This window comes from Danio rerio, chromosome 14, assembly GCF_052040795.2.
Source record: "Danio rerio strain M-AB ecotype USA chromosome 14, GRCz13ab, whole genome shotgun sequence".
NCBI classification, from domain to species: Eukaryota; Metazoa; Chordata; class Actinopteri; order Cypriniformes; family Danionidae; genus Danio; species Danio rerio.
Window position 1 is genome coordinate 30,737,430 of NC_141034.1, and position 27,745 is coordinate 30,765,174.

Consider the following 27,745-nt stretch of genomic DNA (forward strand, 5'->3'; position numbering starts at 1 on the left):
CTGGTTCGAGTCCCAGGTAGGTCAGTTGGCATTTCTATATGGAGTTTGCATGTTCTCCACGTGTTCGCGTGGGTTTCCTCCAGGTGTTCTAGTTTCCCCCACAGTCCAAAAACATGCGTTATAGGCGAATTGGGTAAACTAAATTGTTTGTGCACTCTCAGAAATAAAGGTACTCGAGCTGTCACTGGGGTGGTACCTTTTCAAAAGGTACAAATTTGTACCTAAAATGTCCATATTAGTACCTCAAGGATACATATTAGTATCTTAAAAGTACAAAAGAGTTCCTCTTAAAATGTTTAGGTACTAATATATACTTTTAAGGGACCTATATGTACCCTTTAAGTACAAATTTGTACCTTTTGAAAAGGTACCACCCCAGTGACAGCTCGAGTACCTTTATTTCTGAGAGTGTAGCGTATGTGTGTGAATGCGTGTGCATGTTTCCCAGTAATGAAACATATGCTGGATAAGTTGGCGGTTCATTCCGCTGTGGCGACTTCTGATAAATAAAGGGACTAAGCGGAATAAAATGATTGAATTAATAAATTACTGATTTGATTGTGTTCTAAAAAGTTAAAAAACATGCATTGATTTCAATTTTGATTTGGGAACCATTTAATTATTTTACATCAAAAATGTTAGATTGCAAAGACATTGTACCTAATTATTGCAGTAAATTAATGAATTATTGGTCCATTATATTCATGTTATAGTCATGAAGATAAAAAAAAATTAAAAACTGACTGATAATATTGCTGTTTAACACACTGGTGGATCTCTACATCCTTTATTTTATGCCATTTATGTTTTGTATTTATTTTCAGAGACTTCGCTTCATTTATCTAAATTAACAGAATGTGCTGAGACAGATTTATGATCAAATTCTGTTTCATAAGATTGCATTAATGTATATGTTTTCAAATATATCTGTCTATTTCAATATTGCTTTATCACTATAATATAGTATAGACTGTAATATGGTATCAAAATCATCCAAATGAGTTTAATGATCTACTTTTGCTTTTAGATATAACAGCTGAAAAAAAAACATTGCATTCTTTATAAATTTTTCTGGCATTGCTTTTCTGACATTATCAATTCCAACTTTGACAGAAAAGTTGCAGCTGCTGGTTCATTCCCCTCACAGTTGGCACAAAGCAAAGATATGTACATGATTTTTTCCCCTCCTCTGTGTGCATTCAACAGGCTCAGAGTGGGAGCTCTTGTTTGAGTTGCTTTGTGAGTGCGGGGTCTTTTCTAGGGAAGAAGGGACAGCAAAGACAAGCCCCAACAAGAGCTTAGGGGATTAAGTTCATTCTCACTGCCAATTCGTCACCTTCCCTGTGCCCTCTGCTAGTGCTCTCAATGTGCTGCAGTGTTTTGTGGTGGCTGATTCACTTCAGTGAACAATTATAAGAAACATCAGCTCCTCCAAAAGCAGGAGGAAAAATATCCTCAGGGTTTTAGTCCTTCATCGAGTGCAAAGGGACAAAAAAGCTCTAAATCATGAAGTTGTACGCAAGCTGCTCGGGCTGTAGCTGAACAATGTTACGAGTCTAGAAGATCTTTAGCGAGCCTTTGTTCCAAAGAGGCACTTCTGTACTTTTTTCTGTACAATAAAGCAGATTATATGAGGATTTGATGTCAACTTTGTCAATCTGAAGGTGCGGAAATGTGGGCGAAATCCAAAATCCAAAGTCATGGGAATTTGTCTGATCAGGAGCATGAAAAAGTTCACCAGCCACATTTGTTTGAATACAAATAGAACATCATTAATCTCACAAGAAATCTGAATACGCTGAAATCTGCAGATTTCCACAGGTTATGTTGCCCATCATTGAGTCTTTTTATTTACCTATGTAAATGTCAACATATAGTTCTTCAGTTTTGATATTTATTTCAGTGATAATATGGTATTATTTTGCATAAAAAGTTTGGCCAGGGGAGAAATAGTCGTGCTCAACTGAGTTGAGTTTCTCTTAAGGCTTTTTTTCTGTCACTTTCGTCAATTGGTGAAGTTTTGTTTCTCACCACTGTCCTCAGGACTTGTAGAGCTGTGCATTGATGGACTTACTCTTTAGTGTTTGGTCTTTCAGCAGTGAAAATTAAACCACACTGAACTAAACTAAACTAAACTTCAACTCTGAAAACTGAACTGATAGTTTCAATTTACTAGTCTTCTATGTGAAGCTGCTTTGACACATTCTACATTGTAAAAGCGCTATAGAAATAAACATGAATTGAATTCAATGATTAAAGCACAATAAACTTTAGTGTTTTATATTAGTAGTTACCAAAGACTTATGTTCTTTACAAGACAAGTTCTAATTTGTTAACCTTAACTAAAAGTTTAAAAGTGATTTTTTTATACTATGATTTTTCTCTAAAGAAATAGAAGAAATGTCTACAGATTCTGTCTGGCCCTGGACATCATCATGCATGTTTTTTAAACATTACAAGGTCAACAGAAATGCTGAATAACGTACTGTAAGTAACTCATGTGTGAGGGAAATCTGAAATGTTGTTGTGACAGCACATTAGGTGATAATTCACCACAAAAATAAAAAATTATGGAAATATAACCTCAGCCTAATCCAAGACGTTTTTTTAGCCACATCACCGCTCCCCCATTATTTCTAAATATTTTTAGTTATGGTGACCTGTGACCATATTTCAGCTCTACTTTCAGTGTATAAATAAATAATTTTATATCAAAAAGAATAACGTTACTTTCAAAAATGGCTTTATTTCTGAGCACTGATAAATTAGTGTCCTTTTGCTTTGTCTAATCTGTCTGTAGTAGCCAATCACGTGATAGTGTTTTATGAAGTACAAACTTATTATCCAATCACGATTGAAGATTGAAGTCAGGGAAGGCGGGATCCAGAGTAGAGTATCTGGTTTCAGTTGAGAACACAGAGATCAAGTTCGACGAAAAAGCTATTCGTTTTTGTTATAAACAACAACAACAACAAAAAACAACAACAACAAATATGAACATTATAAGGTATGTTTAAAGTACAAATTTCTGAAATGTATTGTGTCTTATCTATTAATTGTCTCATCTAATCGCTAAAATACACTATCTCACGTAAGAACGGTTTCGTTTAACGTTACCTCACGAAAGCCATTCAGTTACCAAAACCACAAAAACAAACATAAAAATTAAGTTATGCAGAAAGTATTTACCTGAATTTATTGAATTCATACACAATTTGACATATCTATTTCTTATTGATTTACTGAATTGCTCTCATAACATTTCCTACAGCCATAAAAATAACGTTACTAAAACTAACGTTATACTAACGTTAGTTTTTGTAGTTAACGTTAAACCATGGTAGCCATAAATTATGCATATTTTCCCACTCTAACCACAGTTTAACCATGGTATTTGCAGTAAAATCGTAATTATACAACTAGTAATCAGTAGTCCAAAAATATGGTTACCACACATTTACTATAGTAATTCTATGGATTCTAATGGATGTACGTTAAGGTTGGCATTGTTTAATGAAATCTGTCTGTTTATGATAGCCTCCATTTCAGTTTGTGCAAGAAGCTGAACATAAATTTCAACATTATTGCCTTTTGTTTTACAGTCCTGGCACGCAAGCCTGAGCATGTTCACCAACTGGAGTGCCAACTTACTGCCACATGATGTATGAGTGGACACAATCTCACAAGTAAGCTGATGCTGTTTATTTACTTTGAGTTAGAGGATGCTTGTGTTGTAATGTTCATCAAAATGGTACTTGTGCTTATCATGAATATGAGCAAATGTAATATGCTTTTTTATATGGGTAGTTGACAAATAGACTGTAAAAATGTTTTTGTAAGTCTTTTTGAAGAACAAATTGTTATATTTATTTAATTTGAAATCTGATGTTTGAGAAAATATAAGGGGTCACTAACTTTATCGATTTTTTTGGGTGTTTTTGTTTTACGTAACAAGAGGTCCATAGAAGACAGAAGTGTTTAACCACTTGCTGCATTTTAAATGACAATTATGAGCAATTCCATGCAAATGTCAACCTTGCCATGAAAAAAAATAAAGTTTTCCCCAAATTAGCAAAACCGTTTCTGCATTTTGTGTAGGCTTGTATTTCACAGTGCTTTAAAAATACTCAAAAATGTCTCTGTCAGTGTTTTTAAACAATTATATTTGAATTACCCAAGTCACACAAGTTTCATGTCACATCCATAAACATTACATCCATAACAAAGTTTTTCCTCATAATTGCAATAAAATAAAATAAAATCAGTCATGTTTGTTCTATAGTGATCCTACTCCTATCCTTTTGATTAGCATTGTTTCTTTTGGGTTGTACAGTTTAATTCACAGAATTTCTACGAAGTATGTTGTGTACTGTACACTTGCTAACTTTTTTGGCACATCCACAACGCATGATTATTTTCCTCATTTAAAATATAAAAAATGTTTACATATTGGAATTTTTCTGCTCATACAACTCTGTGGCTAGTTGTTTTGAAAAATATAAAGAGATGTTTCAGTATAATGTTAACATATACTTCCTCTGTCAATTTATGTTTTAAGATTTTACTGCAAATGTCAAATCCTTTTCACTTGAATTGCTCTAATTAATATAAATTTTGTCACATGTGACAGTGTAAAAGCAATGTTATGTCAACATCTTGCATACAGTCTTAATCTGGGGTGCGTTTCCGAAAACCATCGTTAACCAACTAAGGTCGCAAACTCCGTCGTTACAAACATACTTCATTGATTAGACCAGGGGTGCTCAATCCTGTTCCTGGAGAGCCACCTTCCTGCAGATTTCAGTTGCTACCTATATCAAACACACCTGAGCCAATTAATTAGGACCTAAACACCACGTGATAATTACAGGCAGGTGTGTTTGATATGGGTAGCAACTGAAATCTGCAGGAAGGTAGATCTCCAGGAACAGGATTGAGCACCCCTGGATTAGACGTTTCCCAAATCCGTCTTTCCAACAAATGTTCACAAAAAACTGTTATGTTAAGTCTCCAAAGCTTGTATATTTTTAGTCATTGCTTCAAAGTTTGTGAAAACAAAAAAACATAGCATACGTTGATGCTTTTATTTTATAGTAGGATATTTATTAAGAAATGTAGCCTACTGTATATGACATGGGCCTATTGGTTAGAACAATTCTGGAGTGGTTTGCATGTGTCAATTTGTAAAAGTAGACTTAAAAAAATAAATAAATAAACAATATCCTACTTAATCATCATCATCATCATCATCATCATTATTATTTTTAATATTATTATTAAAGTAGTTTTTTTTATTTCCTAATAAATAATAAATATTACATTTAATTTCCTTATAAATCGCCTTATTTATTTATTTATTTATATGATTTATATATGAGATTAGAATACATGTTAGCTTTTGTAAGTGATTTTATGTTTTAGAATAGAATATGTAATGTTCTCAAAAATATTTGTAAAGAAAATATAGGCTCCATACATTGCCATTTACATTTATTTCAATTAATTTGAAAAACGAATGCATGGTTTTTACCAAAACTAATATTGTATTTTTTTAATGATTGTGCATGTAAAACTATATAATTTGCACAAAAAAATGATGGGGTTCTTCTCTAAAGAAGTAGTTAGTCCACCCCGTTTAGAGCATCATTATGGGTGTTTTACATTATAACTAACGTGGTTCAAATGATGGATCTGCGACTACCCGTTTTGGGAAACACTCGTCACTACATCGTTCTTTTCCCATACGATGCATAGTACTGTGATAGTTCAGCAGTGAGTTACATCATTGTTTGGGAAACGCACCCCTTCATATTTCACAGATTCCTAATCTTTGATATTATTTGATGTTATTATGTGACAGGGAGCTTCCTGTAGTGCTGCACTTTAGTGTACATGCTCCAGACCGAAAGAAGTCTCCTACGTTTTGGATGACCTAAGGGTAAGAAAATTGGCATTGAATTTTCTTTTTTTTTGTGAACTGTCAATTTATTTGCTAAAGTGACAAAACTCATGTCTAAGAAAGCGATATCTTAGTTCAGACCAACAATAGTTATTAAACCAATGCAACAAGTCATCATTTGAATGCTTCTATAGTCTTTAGTTGTTTCTTTCTCTTTTGGCCTGCGGAATCGCTTTGAAAGCAAGTGTTGAGATGATGGACAGTTGTGGAGTGATGACACTGCTCAGTCTTCTTGCACTGGGCACCCTCTTGTGAGCAAACACTTATTGTTGAGTCTGTCTGGGTATGAGTACCCTGCTCTGAAAGGCTTCATTGAGTCCATGGATGAGTAACCTCGGGCCGCTGGCTCTTCAAAAGGAGCCTCTAGTGTGTCTTTGAAAGCAGACTCCTTCAATGTGAATCTGAAGGGGGACTCTACACCCATTTAGCTGTGATTTTGGAGTAAGCCTCACACTCTGGGTGTCTGACCCAATGGAGAGATAGGAGCTACAAAAAAGGTAAAGAAACCGCAGGCTTACCACAGAACAGGATCTCGTTTCAGTCTTGAGGAGGCGCTGCCTGTTTCCGAGCCCCCATGACAATTGGGTGTAATTGGGACTTTTGTCTGAGTAGCATTTCTTCAAAGGCAAGGGAGCCTCTCGGATAACCACCATTATAGTTGTCCTTTGGCCTGGTAATTAGGATATGAATTGGATGGTCACAAACCAAACCCTTAACACTCGTTTAATATGACCCTGGATGGAGTACAGTCCGACTCGTTTTGGATGACAGTGATCATAACAGTAAAATACTACTACACATACATAAAGCAGCGTTCAAAAGTCTGTTGACAGAGTTGACAAAAATGACATACTAAATATATTTAAATAATGGAGTAAAATTTCTAATTAAAAATCTGATTAAAAATAAATTTTGAATCATAAATTTTCAGGGAAGACCAATGGTCAGGATGAATACCAGTTGTGTTGTTGGCTTACATTGTTTGGTCCAGTCTGGATCCAAAAACTGCCCATGAACACCCCAAATGGACAGCAGCAGACTGAAACAAGAGCACGTGTTCTGCACCTGCGTTAAAGGATGTGATTTTCTCCAACTGCATAGGAAAGTAGTTGTCCAATTTCTTGTTCCACAATGGGAAACTGGAACTTAATAATCCACATTGTTTGCAAATATTTGAGAAATTATAACCGGTTTTAGTGTGTTCCTTCTTAACTTGAATTGTTTTCTTGTGTATGACACTTGTATGACACTCTGTTGTAGTTTTTTTTTAAATCTTGATCTGTAATTCATTGCTGAATAACCAGCCAGATTCTACATGCTGAATCGGTCCAACATGTTCTGATGTTAACCCAACAAGAAGCGATGTGTGGAACTCACCAAACCCACTAGCCTGACTGGCACTGAGCGACGGCCTAGACTGTTCAATGGCTGGTCGTTGGCTCAGTGTGTCTCTCTGTTTTTTCCACTACTTTATATTTTTGCTCTTTTGTGTCCTGCATGAATATGATTGCATATATTTAATTCGACTGAAATATTTGTTGAATTATTTAGCTCATATTATTATATAAAAAAAAAACTAGATGATGAGTATTTTCATGAAGATTAACTCATGTTTATGCTGTTTACATCACTGTTTTAAAGATTACTTGTACATTGTAGAAATGGTGCACAATTAACATAAGCGTGAAATGTTTTAAGTTTTGATATTAGATTTAGATAGTCACCAGGCTAGTTGTGGGTAATTTCTAATTGCCCATTATGCATTTTTTAGCAAACCTGGCTACCTTGGTCTCAAATCATTGGATCATTCTGAATAATAGAGGACATGAGGAGCTTTTGGGCTGCTATGTGAGAGATCCAAAAAAAGAAACATGCTACTCTTTTTGTCAAGACATCATAAGGTATTCCTTTTGAGCATCAGTTGTCATTCAAAACATTATCTAACACTAATTTTTTTGAATACCAATGATAGTCTTTAAAGACTTTAAAGACTTTAATTGTATTTCAGAGGGATTGTGCCAAAATCTGCCTGATATCACATTGTTTAAACCAGCTTCGCAAATTTGTGGAGTAATATACTTTAGTCATTCAAATGAATACGTCATTAATTGTTTCAGTTAATTTTTCATACATTTTATCTTTGCTGCTATTTGATATGCTTTATGCAATTGAATTAAGGTTCAAAAGTTCATACAATGTAAGCTTTTGGACAGACATTTTAGAAAAATGAAGGTCATCTAGGATCTATACTAGAACATTTAGTACTGATGCCATTGTACAAGTGCAGCAGACATAAAAATTTAATTCTCTGATTAAATGTGGATTTAATGACAGGATGAGATTAAGTGAGTACTTTGTTCAACATTGACTAGTCCATACAGGTCATAACAAATATGACTAATCATGTCCAACAAAATATTTCATGTACTTTTCCTTGCAAAGCATGTTTAAACAAGTTTTGTTTTTGCACTGATAGTATAATAAACTCAGTTCAAAAAATTTTTTTAATGTAAATTCTTTATATATGCTTTATTAAACACTTTTTGTTATATTATTCTGCATTCTTATGCAGCATGCAAATTTTAGAGATCAGAAATGCACGCTTATGCATTTTGATGTGTTCCCAAAGTTCAAGTTTGGTGAACCCTGCAAATTTATATTGTGACCTTTTAGCTGAATTTAAAGCATGCAGACTTTTCAATAGCCTCATAGGCAGCAGTCCATCATATAGCTTTGTTGTGCTTTGGGTTTGAGTAAGTAACAGTTCCCAATACTGGTCTTAAGGCAAAAAAAAAACAAACAAAAAAAAAACAATATTAAGGCAAAAAAAAATTGTTTTAAGAAAATGTTCAGTTTTATGGCTCTTTAATGATTAAACAAGTTTATTAGTTGACTATTTTAAGGTGAACTTGAAAAAGTGCACCTGCGCATTTTTCATGATCGCGGCATGCCCACTCACTAATGAGAGTACGATTTGTCTTTAGTTAGACACAACGTCCCCCACAAAACAATTGCATCCTGTTAGATGCCCCAGTTATTTAAAACAACTTGAGCCTGTTTAGATGCGCTTGAGTTATGCAAATCTGCATGGCGATTGCATTGTTGCACACATATATCCCTGGAGGGATGAGCCTGTAAACACCATGGCGGCATTCTTCCCTCTGCCCGAGTTTCCCCCTCAGCACCCAGCCGACAAATAAAGGCAACGTTAAAGGGGTCTAATCCTGGGGATGACCCCGCTTTGTCACGTCACCTCTCCAGAGCTGAAGGGGGACGGGTGGGGAGAAAAATGGGGGAAAACGCTCCACATTAAATCCACAACAGTGCACGTCTAAGCTGTCACCTCTGTAAATGACCTCAGGCCTCGAATAGGGAAGACAGCAGAAAAGGACACACTTTATAACTCGGGCTCAATTCAGCCCTGAAGGCCCCACCTCTTATTTTGGCTGCACAAAGTGTTGTTGCCGGCTTCTCCGTACATTAATCTTCAACCCCCCGCTCGTCTCCCCATCTCCTCTTGGACGGCTCCCTCTATTGTAGCCCGGCTCATTGTAATGTGAGCCTGACTTCATCTCTATGCACCGGCAGGCAGGACTGTCTTTTCCTCTGTCCTGCGCTCCCCCCTCACTTCATACCCTGCCTTAATTGCCTCGGACCACCAGTATGTTGCGGCTGCAGATGTCTCTCTCCTTAATTTGCGTAGGGAGCACAATCAGCCCCATCTGCTGCAGTTTTTCCTTTCCACCGGCGCCCCCTCCCTCCCCGAAGAAATCACCTCTGCTCTCGCTTAAGTCTCTGCGGTAAGCCCCCCTACCCCAGAGCCAAAAAAAGCCACAACTCCTACTCCTCCTAAAGAAAACCTTGTCAGTGGGGCTGGGATTGAAAGCCTATCAAAAAGCTATAGAAGAGTGCTTTGCCTCGGAAGGGCACAATCGAGGGTTGGTGTGAAATGAGGGCCCCCTACCAGTTTACTTTTTTCCAGCGCTACTCCCTGTCAGGCCTCTGAAAGAGGCTCGGGCTACAGAATCGGGGACAGATGGGAGGACTTTAGGGAGGAATAATCAGAACGCACTGCGGCCGATAAAGGTAGTGCGTAGCGCCGTTGTTTATACAAAACAAAATAAAGTACACAAGCATAAATCCTCTCAATGGGCTGTGTGACACTCGGCCAAAGGCAGGCGACGGGCGGCCTCCCCCCAGACTTGCGCCGAGTCTAGCTATTTCCACATTGTAGCGGAGCAAATGCAGATGGCTTTTTTATTTTATTATTCCTTCAGAGATGATATATTCAGAAGTTCTCACAGAGAATGCCATTCAGTTACACTTTCTTTTGGTGCTTCCCTTCAGACATTTTGTTGATCTGTTAAGTATTTTACAACTACAAGACATCTAACTCTTAAAGGTTAGAGCTAGTAGAAATAAATGGTATGCAAAGTTGCTCAGAGTCAGTAAAATATCTGTTGATCAAACATTAGAATAAAGTGTTAGCAAATAAAAAGTTTACTATTATTCTAATGATTTTTGAAGTTGGAAAGAAGCCAACCACAAGAGGACCGTCCAATCAGAAGGTTACCTTTATTACATGCAAAAACAGACAGACAGGGCAATTACTCTTCAAGTGACAGATGAAGAGAACAGGCATTTTGACTGACATCTCCACTCCAAAATGCCCATAGACTGCATTGGAGTGGACACTGAGAGTTGGGAATGATTGATGGTGCATTGGAAGACAAGGGAACTCCCTTTTTTGTGCATTTTCATAATTTTGAGAGACGACTTTTGTTCCGTCAAACAAAGCTTTTTCAATTTTTTTTTTACTTTTTGTCTTTCTGCTAAAATGAGGGTGTGAGATGAGTGAAGCCACTGTCAGCCATGCAAACCCTTATTGTGGAGGGTTCAGTAGGCATTTGTGTCAGTTCATGGGTGCAGATGATCTTCTTTTCTTCGTTTTTATTTAAACTCTAATTTAAAATATATTGAGGATGTTTGCAAAAATTTGTGTTAATGACAGGTGGAATCGTGTCTGCGGTTACAGTCAGCTCTGCTTCTGGGTTTTTGTACAGCTCAGAGTTGGCAGTATGTGTGTAAAGCAAACCTGTTGCACAGCATTCTAGATCAAATGTATTATCTGATTAAATAAATCAGGATATATAAAATATCAGCAATATCACACGAGTAGCGATGTGGCTGCATATCGACACTGTGACGGATTTAAAGACACATCGCACTGGTATGAGTGTGATATTGTGTTTATACAACAGTTTTACGGCATAATCATAAATATAAAAAATAAAATCAAACACTAAGAGTCTCGAAATCCTTTTGTATGAGGAACTTTCTTTCGCCATTGCTTCACATCTGCTGCTAATGTCAGAACAGCAGAAACCTCTGGCTTTTTTCTTTTTTTGCTATATCGAAAACATACCGAACCGTGACACCACTGTGTCGTATCGAACCAAACCGTGATTTTTGTAAACCGTTACACTCCTAATATATATATATATATATATATATATGTGTGTGTGTGTGTGTGTGTGTGTGTGTGTAAATATATGTATATGTAAATGTTTTTAACCACGATCCACTCTTTAGAAACATTATAGCCCTAATTACACTTGGTATTAATAAACATTTTCATTAGTTTGATTACAAGTGGACCACATTGTACCAAAGTACATATTAACTTGAAACTTGCTTGCAGTGATAAATGTTAATGGTGAAAGTTTTGTTTTTTACCTTTTCATTTTTTTTTAATTTTGGTGAACGTTCACCGAGTTAACTTGCTTGGTGTGCAACTGAGACTTGACTTTTACTTGACTGATGGAGGCTGGAGAGAATTGGTTGAATGCTTTACTTGCTCCTACTTCAGGGTGTGATTGTTTTATAGCAAGTTTCTATATGATTGCTAGGGTTTTATCTGTAGGTTTTATCATGTCATTTACTTGGATAGGTCAAAACAGCAATAGTTCTGCCATATACACAAGTTTCCTGTCGCACACAAACTCGGCCCTTCGTCATGGTCCTTTCTAAATAAGGCACAGTTTGTTCTCAATTAAATGCCTTTGTATTAAACTGAATGCCTTTTTTGCAAACTGCATCTCTGCCATCTGTGGAGGGTTTGCATCAGGATAAAAGATGTGGCATTCATTTAATTACATCAATAATCTCCCTTTTTCCCAACTTTGTTCAAACTTTGGCAAATTATCTTTGCACTGGTTCAAAATGTGTTTACACCCTAAATTGGCTCATTAGCTGTTCTTAGCTGTTCTTCAAACATGGCTTTTCATCATGTGGCTCTTTTTTTTGGCATTCATATTTGTGATTTTAGCACTCTGGCACTAGCAGATGGCACAGTTTAATTCCTTGATTTTTATTGGATGATGTAATTGACAAATATAGGCTTCAAAACTACTGCAGCTTTAGTAAACCCCCACAGGTAGCATCATAATCCGTTTAAACAGGGATTTGATAGGACTGATATGATGAAGCTGCCTAAGGCTAGACTAATGATATTTTTGATGAATGCAGTTTTCTGGATGAATGGATGAATGCATATGTAATATACACCATGAAATGAATGCAGTTTGTGATGCTTTATACTTTCTAATAAAATAGCTTCACTGTAATCAGATTCTAGGATAGCACTGTCATATAATACTAACATTGGATAAACTTTGCAGCAGATCAGCTTGACCATATCTGCATGCCTAAATGCATTGAGCTGCTGCCATGGCTTATTTGAATTTTATGTTAACCAGCAGTTGGACAGGTGTACCTAATAAAGTGGCCGGTGAGTGTTTAATCTATAGTATAAGCATGTATAAAATGAATGTAAATGTCGAATGTACTATATCCACTATGTTGTTCTTACATGACCTACAGTATCACTTACAGTATGTTACTTCACTTCAATTTAAAACTCTTCTCCTTTGGTTGCATGGAATAGTAAATTTAGGGGTTAGGGCTGAATGAAAAATCCAAATAAAATTGCTTTTGGAATTTAAAAAACTGTTATTGTCAACTTTTAAGGGTTCTTAAAGACTTCTGTTTTTTATATTTATTTAACAGTATTTTGGGATTTTGGGATAGGACCACAAAGCGACATTCGGTGTAGAGTGCAGTATTCAGTGATTTGCTGGGCAAACACACCTGAGGTCAAGGATTCAGGTAAAGGGGTGCAGAGACAGTAGCTGTTTTGTAGGCAAATGACAGTGACTTAAATTTGATGTGAGCAGTGATTGGTAACCAGTGTAGATTAACAATTATGTGTGAAATGCACTATTTTGATAGACTTGATAGTATTGGATGGGAGGTCAGCCAAGAGTTCATTTTAAGTAGTTTAGCCTGAAGGACAATGGCTTGGAAGAGCAGCTGCGCAGCATGTTCTGGTAAGAGGGGTCTGATTTTCAAAATGTTACAGAGTGAATCTGTTAGATTTGGCAACTGCTGCAATGAGGTCAGTAAATTTCAACTAGTCATCAAGAACCAGTCCTAGGTTTCTTACATCCTGTCAGGAGTGATGGCTGAGGCCAGCTGCATGATTGCTGAGGCAACTCAGTAGCAAGATTTTGTGACTCAGTCCAACCTCTCCAAGACACCCTGAATAATTGATTAGAATTGATTATAAATTAGAAATGTTAGAATTCTAATGAAAAATGTGAATATAAAAAGAAACCTTGCGAAAACGGAAATGCTTGTAGTTTCTGCCAACCCGACTCTACACCATAACTTTTCAATCCAGATGGATGGGGCAACCATTACTGCATCCAAAATGGTGAAAAGCCTTGGAGTAACGATTGATGATCAAATAAACTTCTCTGACCACATTTCTAGAACTGCTTGATCGTGCAGATTTGCACTCTATAACATCAGAAAAGTCCGACTCTTCTTATCTGATCATGCAGCTCAACTCCTTGTTCAAGCTCTTGTTCTCTCCAGACTGGATTACTGCAACTCTCTGCTAGCGGGGCTTCCAGCTAACTCTATCAAGCTTCTTCAGCTGCTCCAGAACGCAGCAGCATGAGTGGTCTTTAATGAACCTAAAAGAGCACATGTCACTCCGCTGCTCATCCGTTTGCACTGGCTGCCAGTTGCTACTCGCTACAAATTCAAAGTTCTGATGTTTGCCTACAAAGCGACCTCTGGCTTTGCTCCTTCTTATCTGCTCTTACTTCTGCAGATTTATGTGCCCTCCAGAAACGTGCGTTCAGTGAATGAACTTCGCCTCATGGTTCCATCCCAAAGAGGGAAGAAATCACTCTCCCGAACTCTCTCATTCAATCTGCCCAGTTGGTGGAATGAACTCCCTAACTGCATCAGAACAGCAGAGTCACTCGCTGTTTTTAAGAAACGATTAAAAACTCAACTATTTAGTCTCCACTTCACTTCCTAATCTGCAATTGCCTCTCTGGTTCTACCACTAACTGTACCCAAAAAATAAAAAATTAAAAAATTACTAATACTTTCCTTCTTAGACTTTACAGACCTGAAACTTGCCTATAGAACTTATTCATTGTTGCTCTTATAGATGTGTAAATTGTTTCCTTATCCTCATTTGTAAGTCGCTTTGGATAAAAGCGTCTGCTAAATTAAAATATAAATATAAAGCCAAATCATTCATTTATCAATTTTCTTTTCGGTTTAGTCCCTTTACTAATCTGGGGTTGCCACAGCAGAATGAACCGCCAACTTATCCAGCATATGTTTTACACAATGGATGCCCTTCCAGCTGCAACCCATTCCTAAGAAAAAGCCAATTCAAAATCTGTATAAAAACTGTCCTTTTAAAATGATGCATTAAAATGTACACTGTAAAAAATATTTTAGCCTTAATTCATTTTTTTGTTGAATCAAATGAACTTTTCTAGTCATCTCAGCTTACATCAATTAAACTGACAAAAATATTAAGTAAAACTTTGTACAACTTGGAAAAATTTAGTTGAAACCTGATTAACGTTTTTAATTAAGTTAAACAATTTTTTTTACAGTGTATGTATTTTTTGTACCTTTTTGTGTTTTAGTAATTTAGTTTTTTTTCCATAAAAACTGTTAGTTTAAACTTGACCTTAAATAAGAACAAATTCAAAATAAACTAAACCTAAAACTAAAATCAAAGGTTCTAAATGTGAAAATTACAAATAGTTGTAATGAAAACTAAAAAACCAACACAGGCTAATTCTGAAAATGTTGTCCCGTTTCTGGAGACTGCGAATTACATAGCCGGAGGTATGTATGGCTGCATTTAATTTTTTTATGTGAACGATATGGGGCGATATGACGCCATGTCTTTTGCCGCTTATTGGCTGACCGCTTACCTCTGTGTGGAGGGCTTTCCCGCCGCAACCAGTTTATCCAGCTAGCTTGTTGTGTACCTCTGTGGATTGGAGGTGTAGAGAGGAGTTGACCACGAAGTTCGAGTCCATGGAAGAGGGGTTCTAGAAATCAGGTCAGACAAAAACAGAATCCAAAAATAAAACGAACGAGTGAACTACATGGTGAGAAAGTGGTAAAATACGAAAACATGGTAAAAATCAAACCAGAGCTTTTCTATTTCTGGACGGCTTTTGTTTAGGCAAGTAAGCAGGCGGGCGGGACAATCGGTGAAATTGGTTGGGTTTAGGGAAGGAGGAGGGTGGGTCAGTCGATTGGTTGGTCACCCAGTCAATCATTCAGTTGGTTGACAGCGGCCTCTTGTGGGTTTACGCAAGAACAGCGCGGGCACGAACAGCACTCACGAGGGGATTTGAGATGTGAAAAAATGCACACAAAGGCCTCTCGTGGATTCACGAAAACAAAAACTGCAAACAAACATACCTCTCGGGACGTATTTCGCGGTCTCCAGAAGCATCCACAGGACCAGTGGTTCCCAACCTTTTTCTTAGGGGCCCCCCCATGAGCAAATACAAACATTGGAGCCCCCCCACCATTAAAATACACACTCACGCACACACACACACACACACACACACACACACACATATATATATATATATACTGTATGTGTGTGTTTGTGTAATATTAATATATAATATGTATAGAAAATATAAATTAATCAGTTTTAACTTGTCTTCGCCTCTAATAAAACCAAAATTTAGGTAGGCTTTGTCATACTGTTTAATCTTTTTCTTCGCCTCTGAAGAATTACTGCATTTACGTCTCTCTGCCGATTTTGTTTTGATTTTGCCTTTACGACACGTTGACAAGCACATTGCGTGAGTGAGCAAAATTTAAATAATTATTTAAAGTTATTTATTTTAATTATTTTTACTATTATGTTGGAATTTTAAGCATGTGTTTTGATATATATATATATATATATATATATATATATATATATATATATATATATATATATATATATATATATATATATATATTTTTTTTTTTTTGGTACTTAAAAATACATATATAATAGTAGGGCTGCTCGATTTTGGAAAAAATCATAATCATGATTATTTTGGTCATAATTGTAATCACGATTATTCAAAATGATTATAAGTTAAAGTCAAAATTATTAGCGCTCCTGAGAATTTTTTTTTATATAAATATTTCCCAAATTATGTTTAACAGAGCATGGAATTTTAACAGTATTTCCTATAATATTTTTTCTTCTAGGCTAATTTGTTTTATTTTAGCTAGAATAAAAGCAGGTTTAAATATTTAATTTAAGGTCAATATTATTAGCCCCCTTAAGCAATAAATATTTTTGATTGTCTGCAGAAGAAACTACTGTTATACAATGACTTGCCTTATTACCCTAATTAAGCCTTTGAACTGCACTTTAATCAGAATGCTTGTATTTTAAAAAATATCTAGTAAAATATTATGTACTGTCATAATAGCAAAAATAAAAGAAATCCGTTATTAGAAATGAGATATTAAAACTATTATGTTCAGAAAAAAAAAACTTCTTTCCATGAAACAGAAATTGGGAGGAAAAGGGTTGCTAATATTTAGGAAGGCTAATAATTCTGACTTCAAGTGTATACATACAGTTATTTTCCACCCTGCACAGGAAAGAGAAATAAATACAATAGAATAAAAATATTAAACAAACTGTGCTTTAAGCATCTTCACTGTAAGAAAAACACTTTAGCTACAGCAGTCCTTCAGTCAAGACTAGTGAGGGATTTTCTAGTTGTTTGATTAATAATCATAGAAACAGGCGGCAGCAGGAATATTTCTCGCTGTCTCTTTGGTTTCTCTTTCACGTGTCTTTTGATTCTCAACTCGTTTGTTTATTACACAAATGAGGGTTAATATAAATAATCACTAAACACTGCGTTTTGACACCTATTTGACCATTAAAGTGCTCACGTTAATGACTTTAGATGTCTGCGCTCCTCTGTTCGTCTCAGAGTGCGAATGAACGAATGCTGACCGGCCGCATGATTCTGACTGAGTGTGCTTGCTGCACACACACATAAGCACGCGCTCGTTCGCGCTTTTAAGAGCAACACATGTACAACTAGAAAGGTGGCGGTATATAATGCAATAATCGTTTATCTCGATTAATGCTTCTTTATAGTCGTTTGAAATCGAAATCGGATTTTCGATTAATTGTACAGCCCTATATTATAGTGGAGCATTTTTATGCCTTTTTCTACCTCAACACTTATCCTCTCCCGCGCCCCCCTTGGTCCCCAGGTTGGGAACCACTGCACAGGACTACGTTTTCAGAATGAGCCTGGGTTGAAAACTACGATTAGGAAAAAAAAAACAGTTCAGCCACTTCTAATCAAACTGTAATAAAACATATAATATTTAAAATATATTTAATAACCACCCAGTTAAAAGACCAGTTTATTAGTAATGAACCACAGTTATCACTTGATATTGATTCTCAGATACAATAAAATGCTTAGATTTTAAACCATATGACTTAAAAACTTTACAATGCTTGTCCAATATGTTAAACAAACAAAAAGCGCTCATTACTGTAAAGTCTAAGGAGTACGACTAGCACATTTTAAGTCTGTATTCCTACAGGTGTTGTTATCGAGGGAGAGAGTAGTGCTAATTGTGCCACTTTCAGACCGGCAGGCGTCTGGCGAGGGACAAATGGGACATACAGCCGCCCTTATAGGTGCGAGTGGCACTGACACTCATAATGGTGGCCCAGTGAAGCCCCACAGAGCCCGCTTTACTGTGAAGCACCGCCTTTTGTTTGCCATTTATTTACCTTGCTTACTCAAGCCATAGTATTGAGAACAATGAGGTCTAGATCAACAGCTCCTTGAATGGCTGCGGCTTCTTTATCCTGCGCCTCTGAACACTGGTTACCTCCGAAAGCCAGTGATTAAGATCCCAACGGGCATCTTCAGTTCAAAAGCACAAAAGAGCTCCACTTATCCAATAAAGAGACCCACATTCTGTATCCGTAGCTTGTTGGAGGTAGATGTTGGTGGCATGAAGGGTCTTTGTACACTTGAAATGCAATTATGTTAAACTTTGATTTGTTTGTGTTTTTTTTTTTATTTGTATAGATTTTTTCCATGAAATATTCACAGAAATATTCAAGAAATTTTTGGAAAGTATGTTCTGAAAGAGTGCAATTATTTGATTTTAAATGCTGTAAAACACACACGCACACAGACACATACATATTAGCTTTTGTAACTTTTTTTTGTAACGTTTTTCTTTTTTATATTTGTTTATTTGTCTTAAACCTTTTACTATAGTTTGAAATGATGTGAAATATCAGAATTTGTTTTGTTAAATTAGCATTTTCCTCTCCCTCCTATATTTATGATCAGTTATTTCACCTTGAGACAAATGCTCATTGTAGAAGTAAGTTTCAGTGAGCACTTCAAGATTTTCACATCTGAACGAATATAGTTTTATGTATATGATTGTGTGTCAGTGCGCTTTTTTATTATTATATACTGGAAAACTGAAGGATAATAAATCATAATGCATTTAGTCTTTATGTTTGTTTCCTGTTTCTATTGATCTTTCTGAGGTTTTGTTAATGCGGTGTAAGTTTTCGTGTGATGTTGTTGGCTGAATATTGGAGGTTGCTTTGGCTGCATGGGGTGGAAGGAGGTTTGGGAACTGGCGGCCTCAACCAGCTGCATGGCAAAACGCCGCCCCTTCCCTGCTCCTCAACAAAAGATGAAAGCGTGTCCTGCTGGGTGGCAAAGACACCAGGTGACTCCAGCAACCTGTAGGTTGTAGCCCAGTGTTCTCCAGTGCTGAAAAAAGCAGGGTCCCATTCTATGGCCACTATTTAAGCAGTTCGCAAAGGGGAGTTGTTTCCCCAGCTTTTAAAACATGACCACATAATCCTTTCCCTCTCTGAACACACAATAGATTGGTAAGAAGGTGGCACCGCTGAAGCCTTGCAGAATAAAACCAAGCATTCTGGACCAATGCACACAGGTCAGGTTTCACTGGAAACCAGGATCACCAGAAATCAGCCAGGACGGCTAAGAAAACGAATGCTTTACAGTTTACATTTGATTAATGTGTTCTAGATATTGCAAGTGAAGCAAAACATAACAAAGCACAAAAAACATATCTAAAAAGAAATATCTAAAAATATTTCATATATCTAAATGTAAATATCATTTAGGGCTGGACGATATGGCAAAATTGTTTTTTTTTTATACAATTTTTTTTTTTTAACAAAAAATTATACTTTTTATTTGTATTAGCCTTTACAAACAAGATATGTGAAATAAACTGTCAAATAACTAAAACTCTTAGACTCAGCTTATTTATTTATATAAATAATATATAGTCATAGTTCATGGAGGTTAGCTTGACCAACAGAAACTTTTATCAGCCTTTTTATTTTTTGTATATGCTGAATATTTAACAATAAAAATAATACAAAAATCTTACAATTATGACATACACATAATAAAAAACATAAAAAATTAATAATTATAATAATAAAAAAATTAAAAAGAGTGTAGGCTACATTAATATTTGCAATAGAAAAGAGTTGTTTGAGTATATTCGTAGTTCTGGTCGGTTTTTATCTTGAACGTCTTTTAAGGGTTGAATCAGACTATTTATATTTGTGTGTAATTACCTAATTAAATTAAAATGTTTAACATAAAATATTTCTTATATTTTATAATCTATTTTTATTATTTTATATGACACATTTTTATTATTTAACAGATTTAATACTTCTATTAATCACATTCTTTCTATTTCATCAGCTTTGCAATAACCAGATTCCTGATAAATATGTTTGTGAATTTTATTTTGTAAGTTTGCACGAGTGCTATATGCCAACATGTAGCAAGTTTGTGTGTGTGTGTTAATTTGGCAGTTTATGCAAGGATCGAGCTATGTATGTGCGTGTATTAATGTGGGAGTTTATGCACAGATCAGGTTATGTATGTGCGTGTGTATGTGGATGTATGCAATATGCATCAAGTTTATATGTATATGCCCATCAAGCTTATATGTAAATGCGCAAGTTTCATACGTTTTGAACATTCAATAGTATAAGTTTATATGCAAGGAATTAATAGGTGTATATGCATGTGTTAAGCGAAGTTTGAGTTAAATCTTACATCGCGTTTTTAGCCATCTGTTTGCTTCATAGGCTTCTCTTCTGACTCCGCTAAATTCAGTGTCGGGAAGGTGGATGGTGGTGAGATGACAGGATGGCTTAAACTTTTATGATGCCTTATCTTCTGACTCCTAGTATGTTCTATCGGGTGGAACAGATTTGATCTGTTCCCACTGCTAGTCAACACTCTCCCGCACATTTTGCTGAGCACCGAAACTATACGTTTATCGAAACTTAAAAAGCCGAACCACTAAGACACCACTGCATTGGTCTTTCCCCTGTTATAAACTAATTCATCTGCATTCTTACTCATTGAAGCTTGTTCATTCACATCTGTATTTAGAGCACACTTGAGGGCAAACTTTCTGCTAAAGAGCTAACCAACTGCTGCGCTGAGGCTGAGCGCTGGCAGCGTGTCTGTTATGTCACTTGTGTGATGATGTACATCACACTCTCTCTGACGGCTGAATACTGACAGTCACTCAGTGACAAATGATACAATGTATAAGATCTTATAAATATAATAAAAAATATATATGCAAATTTATATCGAAATACTGGAAATGAGTTTAAAACTCATCACCGTTATTGAAAAAAAAAAATCTATCACGTTATATATTGAATTATTGTCCAGCCCTAATATCATTATTTTCAAACATTTGAATGATGTTCTTTCAACCTAACTTAGAGCAAAGTTAACTTTTAACCAATGAGATTAAGGCCCAATCCCAATTCTATTTTTGTTAACAACATTAACATTATATATTAAGAGAATTGGGACACCCCTACCCTTTCACAGGAATGCGCAAAACGAGGTATAGGGGTAAGTGGAAGGGCTAAGGGGTAGAATAAGGATTGGGCCTAAATCACTTTTATTTAAATCTAACTTGAAACAGCAGAACTTAATTTGGTCAACCAGAATATTCTGTTAGCTCTTGAAGTTCAAAATTAGCTACTACTTTTCTAATGTTCACATTTAAAGAAAACGCAGCGGTACCATTCACAAAAAAAATAAAATAAAATAAAATAAATGCTCAGCTCAAGAAAACACTTTGGTGGACACGCACCCTAAGTTTTGAATGCTTTTGCTCATCTATGTGTATAATTTCTCCAGGAGTCCCATAGGATTTAACTTAGAAACTTCTATGATTTCACACTCGGGAAATCATGATAATTGGCATCATGATAATTCTCCAATTTTGGTTATTACAACACATTAAAAAAAAAAATTGGAAGCATTTGCCACTTTGTATTTTTGCTATTCCTTTTCACACTTAAAAGATGTTCAGGGTCTGATGACCAAATGATGAAGTGTTTCAGGTGTTATTTTGTTTCATTCTTCCTGAAAAAAAGTCTTAAGTCTTTTTGTTTCCACTGTGTGATGGTCAATGCCAGATGCCTCCAAGGCCAGAGAAGTTGACAACGGTACTGGACACTGTTAACATAGGGCTTTCTTTTGGCATAGTACAGTTCTAACTGGCATTTTTGGATGTAACTATTTATTGTGGTACCTGACAAAGGTTTGGCAAAGTAGTCCTAAACCCATGTGGTGATATTGCTTATGGATGAATGATGATTCCTGATGCAGTGCTGCCTGATGGATCGGAGATCATGGTAGTTCAGCTTAGGCTTGCGCCATTGTCCTTTACGCACTAAAAAGTCCTCCAGATTCCTTGAATCTTTTAATTACGTTATGCGCTGTTGTAGGTGAAATATCCAAATGTCTACCTATCTTTCTTTGAGGAACATTGTTTTTAAACAATCCAATAATTTTCTCACGTATATATATTGGCAAACTGGCGATCCTCTGGACATTTTTGCACGAGATCTTTCTTGGGTGCTGCTTTTGTACCAAATCATAATTCCAATCACCTGTTGATATCACCTGTTTTTAATCACATCATTATTTAACCAATGAACCTGATTACTAGCCCTAAATGGCTCCTGGCTGTCAACTTTTTTTGGAATGTGTCACAGATCTGATTGACTGGAAAGGATGTATATTATCAAATGAAACGAACATATTTTATGTTTATATTGTCTGCAATGAAATACAAGTCAGAGTAAACTTGGAAATCAATACTTACTTTTTTATTGCAATTTCAAAATTGTCCCAACTTTTTCTAATTTAGGGTTGTAGTTGAAGAATAAATTATAGTTTAATTATAGTACTTGTATTGTCTTACACTACTAATTACAATGAATTATGTTGTAACACTTTATACAGTCCTTTTTTGCATTTACATAGTATATTTTTCATACTGTGTAACATTCGGTGACATTCCAGTTTTGAACATCTCATGCTACCGGTGTTGTAGAAATGAATTCAAAACCAAATGAATCAACTAAACCATTTTTAGACATTACATAATATTGGTGTCTCCATGGGATTAGAATAGTTTGTGCTTTGCGTTTACACAGTGGTCCAAATAAAGGGTTCAGAAGTTCAGGAAATAAACCTGACTCGCGAAGGCAGTCCACAATTGTTAGAGAGGGTAAAGGGGAATCATAAATATGACACTTTCCTTTTCTCTACTATATTTCTTTCATGCCGACATATTGACTTTGCCATTTCTGGGCTTTTATAATAAAGAGTATAAGATATAAAAGGATGCAGGCAAACTAAAAATAATTAATTAAATGAAACATTGATAAACTACAAAAGTGCCAGAAAAAAAAACCTAAACATTTTTTCACACTATATTTTTCTATATTGAATAAAGTCCAACTAAAATAAAATTGAAGTAATACAATTATGTGTTAAATATATTACAGTAGATTAGAACCATTAAATTCGGCCCTAAGGGGAAATTAGAACATAATAGATTATAATTAAATAAGCAAAGACACTGATCAGATATTCGTTCAATGCGTAAAGACATTTAATATTGTTATGTGATATTGCAGTCAACATAATAAGCACAACACATAAAAACAGTAATTATTTTATATGCAGTGCTTAGCATATATAAGTCAACCCCTCACAAATCTATCTTTTAAATTTATATTTTTAAAAGGAAGCTATACATTATATTTATGCATATTCATTAGATGAGTCAGTTCTGAAGCCAAACCTGGAGCTTATCTAACAAAGTAACTTACAATAACGGTCCAAAAACTAGTACAGAAAAATTTATATTTTATAGAAAAATATTAAATACAAATTTAAAAAAGGAAAAATCACAAGAAGCAAAAAATTTTTAATAAGGTTGTAAACATTTTTTGTAATATTTTGCTTGATTTTAATTGTATTATTTTTCAATTTGTAAACATGTTCGGTGACTAAAATATTATTTAAATGAATAAATCTGTTTAATAAATCAGTTTTGTTTAAATGCACCAAAATACATTGCCTATATTCACTGAGAAATTGATACAAATATTTATTTTTAAAATGGGGTGTACTCAATAATGCTGAGCACTGTACATGTGTATTTATCTATGTTGTGCTTAGAATACATACACCTTTTTATTGAGTGGAGACATGTACAATTTATTAAAACATAATGCTAAGGAAAAGGTAATGAAACGTTTAGACCCTCAGAATACATTTTCATTCAGATTAAAACAAAAAAAAATAAAGCCATTTACAGAGTTCATCTGGTCATGGAAAACCTGGAAAAGTCATGGTATTTTAACAGCATTTCCAGGCCTGGAACAATTTTGGAAAAACTTACAAAGTTTTAGAAAAGTCATGGAAACTAAACTATATTAAACTATATATATCTCAACATTGCATTTCCTTCAAAGTGACTATTGCGGATGCACACATTGCGATATCGATGCTAAAAACGATATATTGTGCAGCCCTAACTTGAATATAGTTTAGCTGTCTTTACTTAATTTCTGTCCTTCGCCAAAAACTTGCTCCCACATTGTAAGTTGTTTGTAAGCATTATCAAAATTAGTTTTACATATAAAAACTAATTTAAACAAAAATAGATGTTGATATGCTGTAATAAATTTGAACGTCATTGTATTTCTTAATATTTACCATGTATATGTAGACATTACATGAAACAATACATCATGAAAATGTACTTGAAAGTTCTGGAAAAGTCTAGGAAAAGTCATGGAATTTTTTTGTATGAACATTGCATTTAAAAAATCTATAATTTTTTGTATTATTATGATTATTAGTAATGTTATATCTTTGTTTATTCTATGGAATATTTATTTATTTCATTGTGATTTTTACTGATACTATTCAAATTATACAGTCTCTTAAAAAGCATAAAGTAATATTTTTTAAATAAAATACCCATTAACACTGAACAATGCATATGCATATACTGTATTATAATTGCTTTTTGCTCTGATTTATGTAATACCATAGTATAACAATAACAATCCAAACCTTGAGTTCACTCATTAACAGAAAGTTGCTGATCAAAATGGAAGTCGATATGAAACAAATATAAAAGAAGTCAGTTTCAGGCTCTAAATTGACCCTAGAATTTTGAATGTATCATGTAAACCCTCATCTGCAGCCTGTCACAGACAGACTGTGGAAATGATGACTGCTGTCCATTACCCTGTGAATGGGCACTCACAGCTCTAGTTAGTTCAGAAAGGGTTTTTTGGCAGTAGGTTAATCATTCTCCTGACAGAGCACTGGCAGAAACCTATCAAAAGCCCGAGTGTCGAGTCTTCAGGCCCTGTGATGGATGTTCACCCCTCTCTGAGCTTCCACAGGAGACATCAGCATCTCCTCTGCCTTTACAATAATGAGCACAGGAAGCCCCGATTGCAAAAGAAGTGCTACGTCAAGAGCGGAGTGGGATCTCCAGGCTTGAATAAGAAAAAGAGAGGGCGCGATTGATCAGCAGCTTTATTGATCATTTCTCCCACTGCTACTCTAGTCTGAAGGAGTGAGCGGGGCAGATGAGGCGTTACGCCAGCGTCACACCCCGGTGCTGAACTCTTTTACATTATCACTCTGACAGGACGATTAACTACGCTCTTTAGTATGCATTAGACATGCTGATAACTAAAAATTAATGTAAATGAGGAGGCCATAGAATGTTCTCCCCATAGAAAGTTCTCCCCGTGTTTGCATGGGTTTCCTCTGGGTGCTCTGGTTTCCCCTCACAGTCCAAAGACAAGTGGTATAGGTGAATTGGGTAAACTAAAATGTCTGTAGTGTATAAATGAGTGTACATGTATGTTTCCCAGTGATAAGTTGCAGCTGGAAGGGCATCCGCTGTGTAAAACATATGCAGTTCATTCTGCTGTGGCAACCCCAGATTAATAAAGGGACTAAACTGAAAATAAAATAAATAAATGAATGAGTGAGGAGGCAAAAGAATATTTAGATTTGTTTTTAATTTGTTTTTGTGGCAGTTTAAATAAAGCAATTAGTTTTGGGTTTGTGTTAACAAGAAACATCCAAATTTCTAAAAGAATATGCAACAAAAGTGTCAAACAATTCAAACAAGGAAAACACAAATACAAGGCATAGAAAAAATGCATCTAACAAAATATTAAAATAACTGAAGAATAATAATATATATGTGCAACAATAATATTTATTAAAATAATAATTGTATTCAACAGTAATTATAACTGATTATATATCTCATATAAATTATTCTTTCCATGGATTTTAAAGAACCAATAAAATAACATGTATCCTTCAATCTTTCTTTGAACAAACATTTCACAAGGATTTAGCAAAGGATTTAGCAAAGTAATAAACTATTGAAATGGAATTATAGATAATAATGCTGAAGATCCTCACACATGCCACTACCTTACATTGACAGAGACAGATTGTGTATAATTGTCTGAGATCAATATCTAGCTTGTCCTGTAGGATATGGCAGACAGCAGTGATTTAACTGCAAATGGACAGTGTGGAGCTTTACTACATTATTTGTCTGTACATTCTCTTTCCTGTTGCATTATACTAGCATTACATTAAATAGGCTAATTTTGACACATTATGAAATAAATTATATAAATATTTAACGTTTTTGGTTTGGGAAACACACCCGTTCCATCACATCCTAAAGGTGCTATGTTGGATTGAGTTCTAGTTACTGTGGAGTACAGTGAACTCATTGTCATGTTCAAGAAGCTAGTGTGAGAAACTTAAGTATGAGGTGACATGAATGTTTTTTTTGATCAGTTTAGGCCGAAGTGACAAACTGCAAGCTTTAGATGTTTATATCAGTTTTATATTTTCTAAACACAAATTTTATCACTGTTTTGGAGCACACTAGATAAAAGATATCCTTAACATGAAAACACTAAAACAAGCATTTAATAAAAAATGAAAAAATAAAATAAAATAAAATATATATAAATATATATATATATGTGTGTATATGTATATTCATCATATCATTCATGGGACTTTTAATTTTTTTGTGAATGTTGTGTGTTCCCTGATTTGTGAAATGACAGCCCTCTCTGATGATGTACAGTATTGTGGATCAATCCAATTATTTCAACATAGTCTCGTAGTGGATACGTATCCAGGTATACATTTCTGGGGACAGTGAAATATGTAACCGAAGGTACATCTACTTGCAGTTTTTGTTTTTGCAAATCCACCAGAGGCCGCTGTGTATGTTTTTTGATTATCTGATATTTCTATCGTGTGTCCTCTTCTTGCGTAAATCCACCAGAGAGTGCAATATACACTTCAGCCAACCAGGCCATTCTACTGACTAACTGACTGACCCACCCACCCCCTTTCCTAAACCCAACCGATCGTGTTTTCAAAAGCAATCTAGAAAAAGAAAATCCATCGCGGCCACATAATTTCACCATGTTTTCAACCTGTTTTTTATTTCTGTCACTTTTTTGCTTTTGTTTTACCTGGTTTCTGGAAACTTTCTTTGCCAGACTGGAACGTTGTTGTCACGGTTAATTCCGCACCACATCACAAGTCCATCGACGTACAAGGCAAGCTAATGGGCAAACTGGTAACACCGGAAAAGCTGTCCATCAGGAGCTAAGCAGTCAGTGGAAAAGCAAAAAGGAACTGAAACTGTCAGCGACGTCATACCACTCCACAGCGTTCATTTTATAGACCTCTGGGTACATACTACATGGTTTCTCTAAATGTAGACAGCGGTACGTATCCACAACAGGGGCGTTGCTAGAGTCGAAAGGGATAATGGGGCTTTTCTGCATGTCTTCAAATTTGAAAATATGATTTATTTTATTGACCTTATTCTCCGTAGACGAGCGGGCGCTGCCATTTGAATCTTTTTGGCACGAGACTTCCGGTCTCATTCACTTCCATT

At 35.4% G+C, this 27,745-nt stretch overlaps 1 protein-coding gene across 2 annotated transcripts in view; it reads left to right on the top strand.

Moving 5' to 3' along the window:
* Positions 1-2,710: 2,710 nt before the first annotated feature.
* Positions 2,711-27,745, top strand: part of polr2g (RNA polymerase II subunit G) — an 87,131-nt gene continuing 62,096 nt past the window's right edge. For both annotated transcript variants that reach the window (XR_015506628.1, XM_087280177.1), the window contains exons 1-4: positions 2,711-3,007; positions 3,603-3,686; positions 5,861-5,938; positions 7,731-7,860. Coding sequence is in view for 1 of the 2 variants with exons in the window: in XM_087280177.1 (XP_087136303.1) it covers positions 7,831-7,860 (30 nt within the window). In the remaining variant the exon portion in view is untranslated. The remainder of the gene's footprint in view (positions 3,008-3,602; positions 3,687-5,860; positions 5,939-7,730; positions 7,861-27,745) is intronic.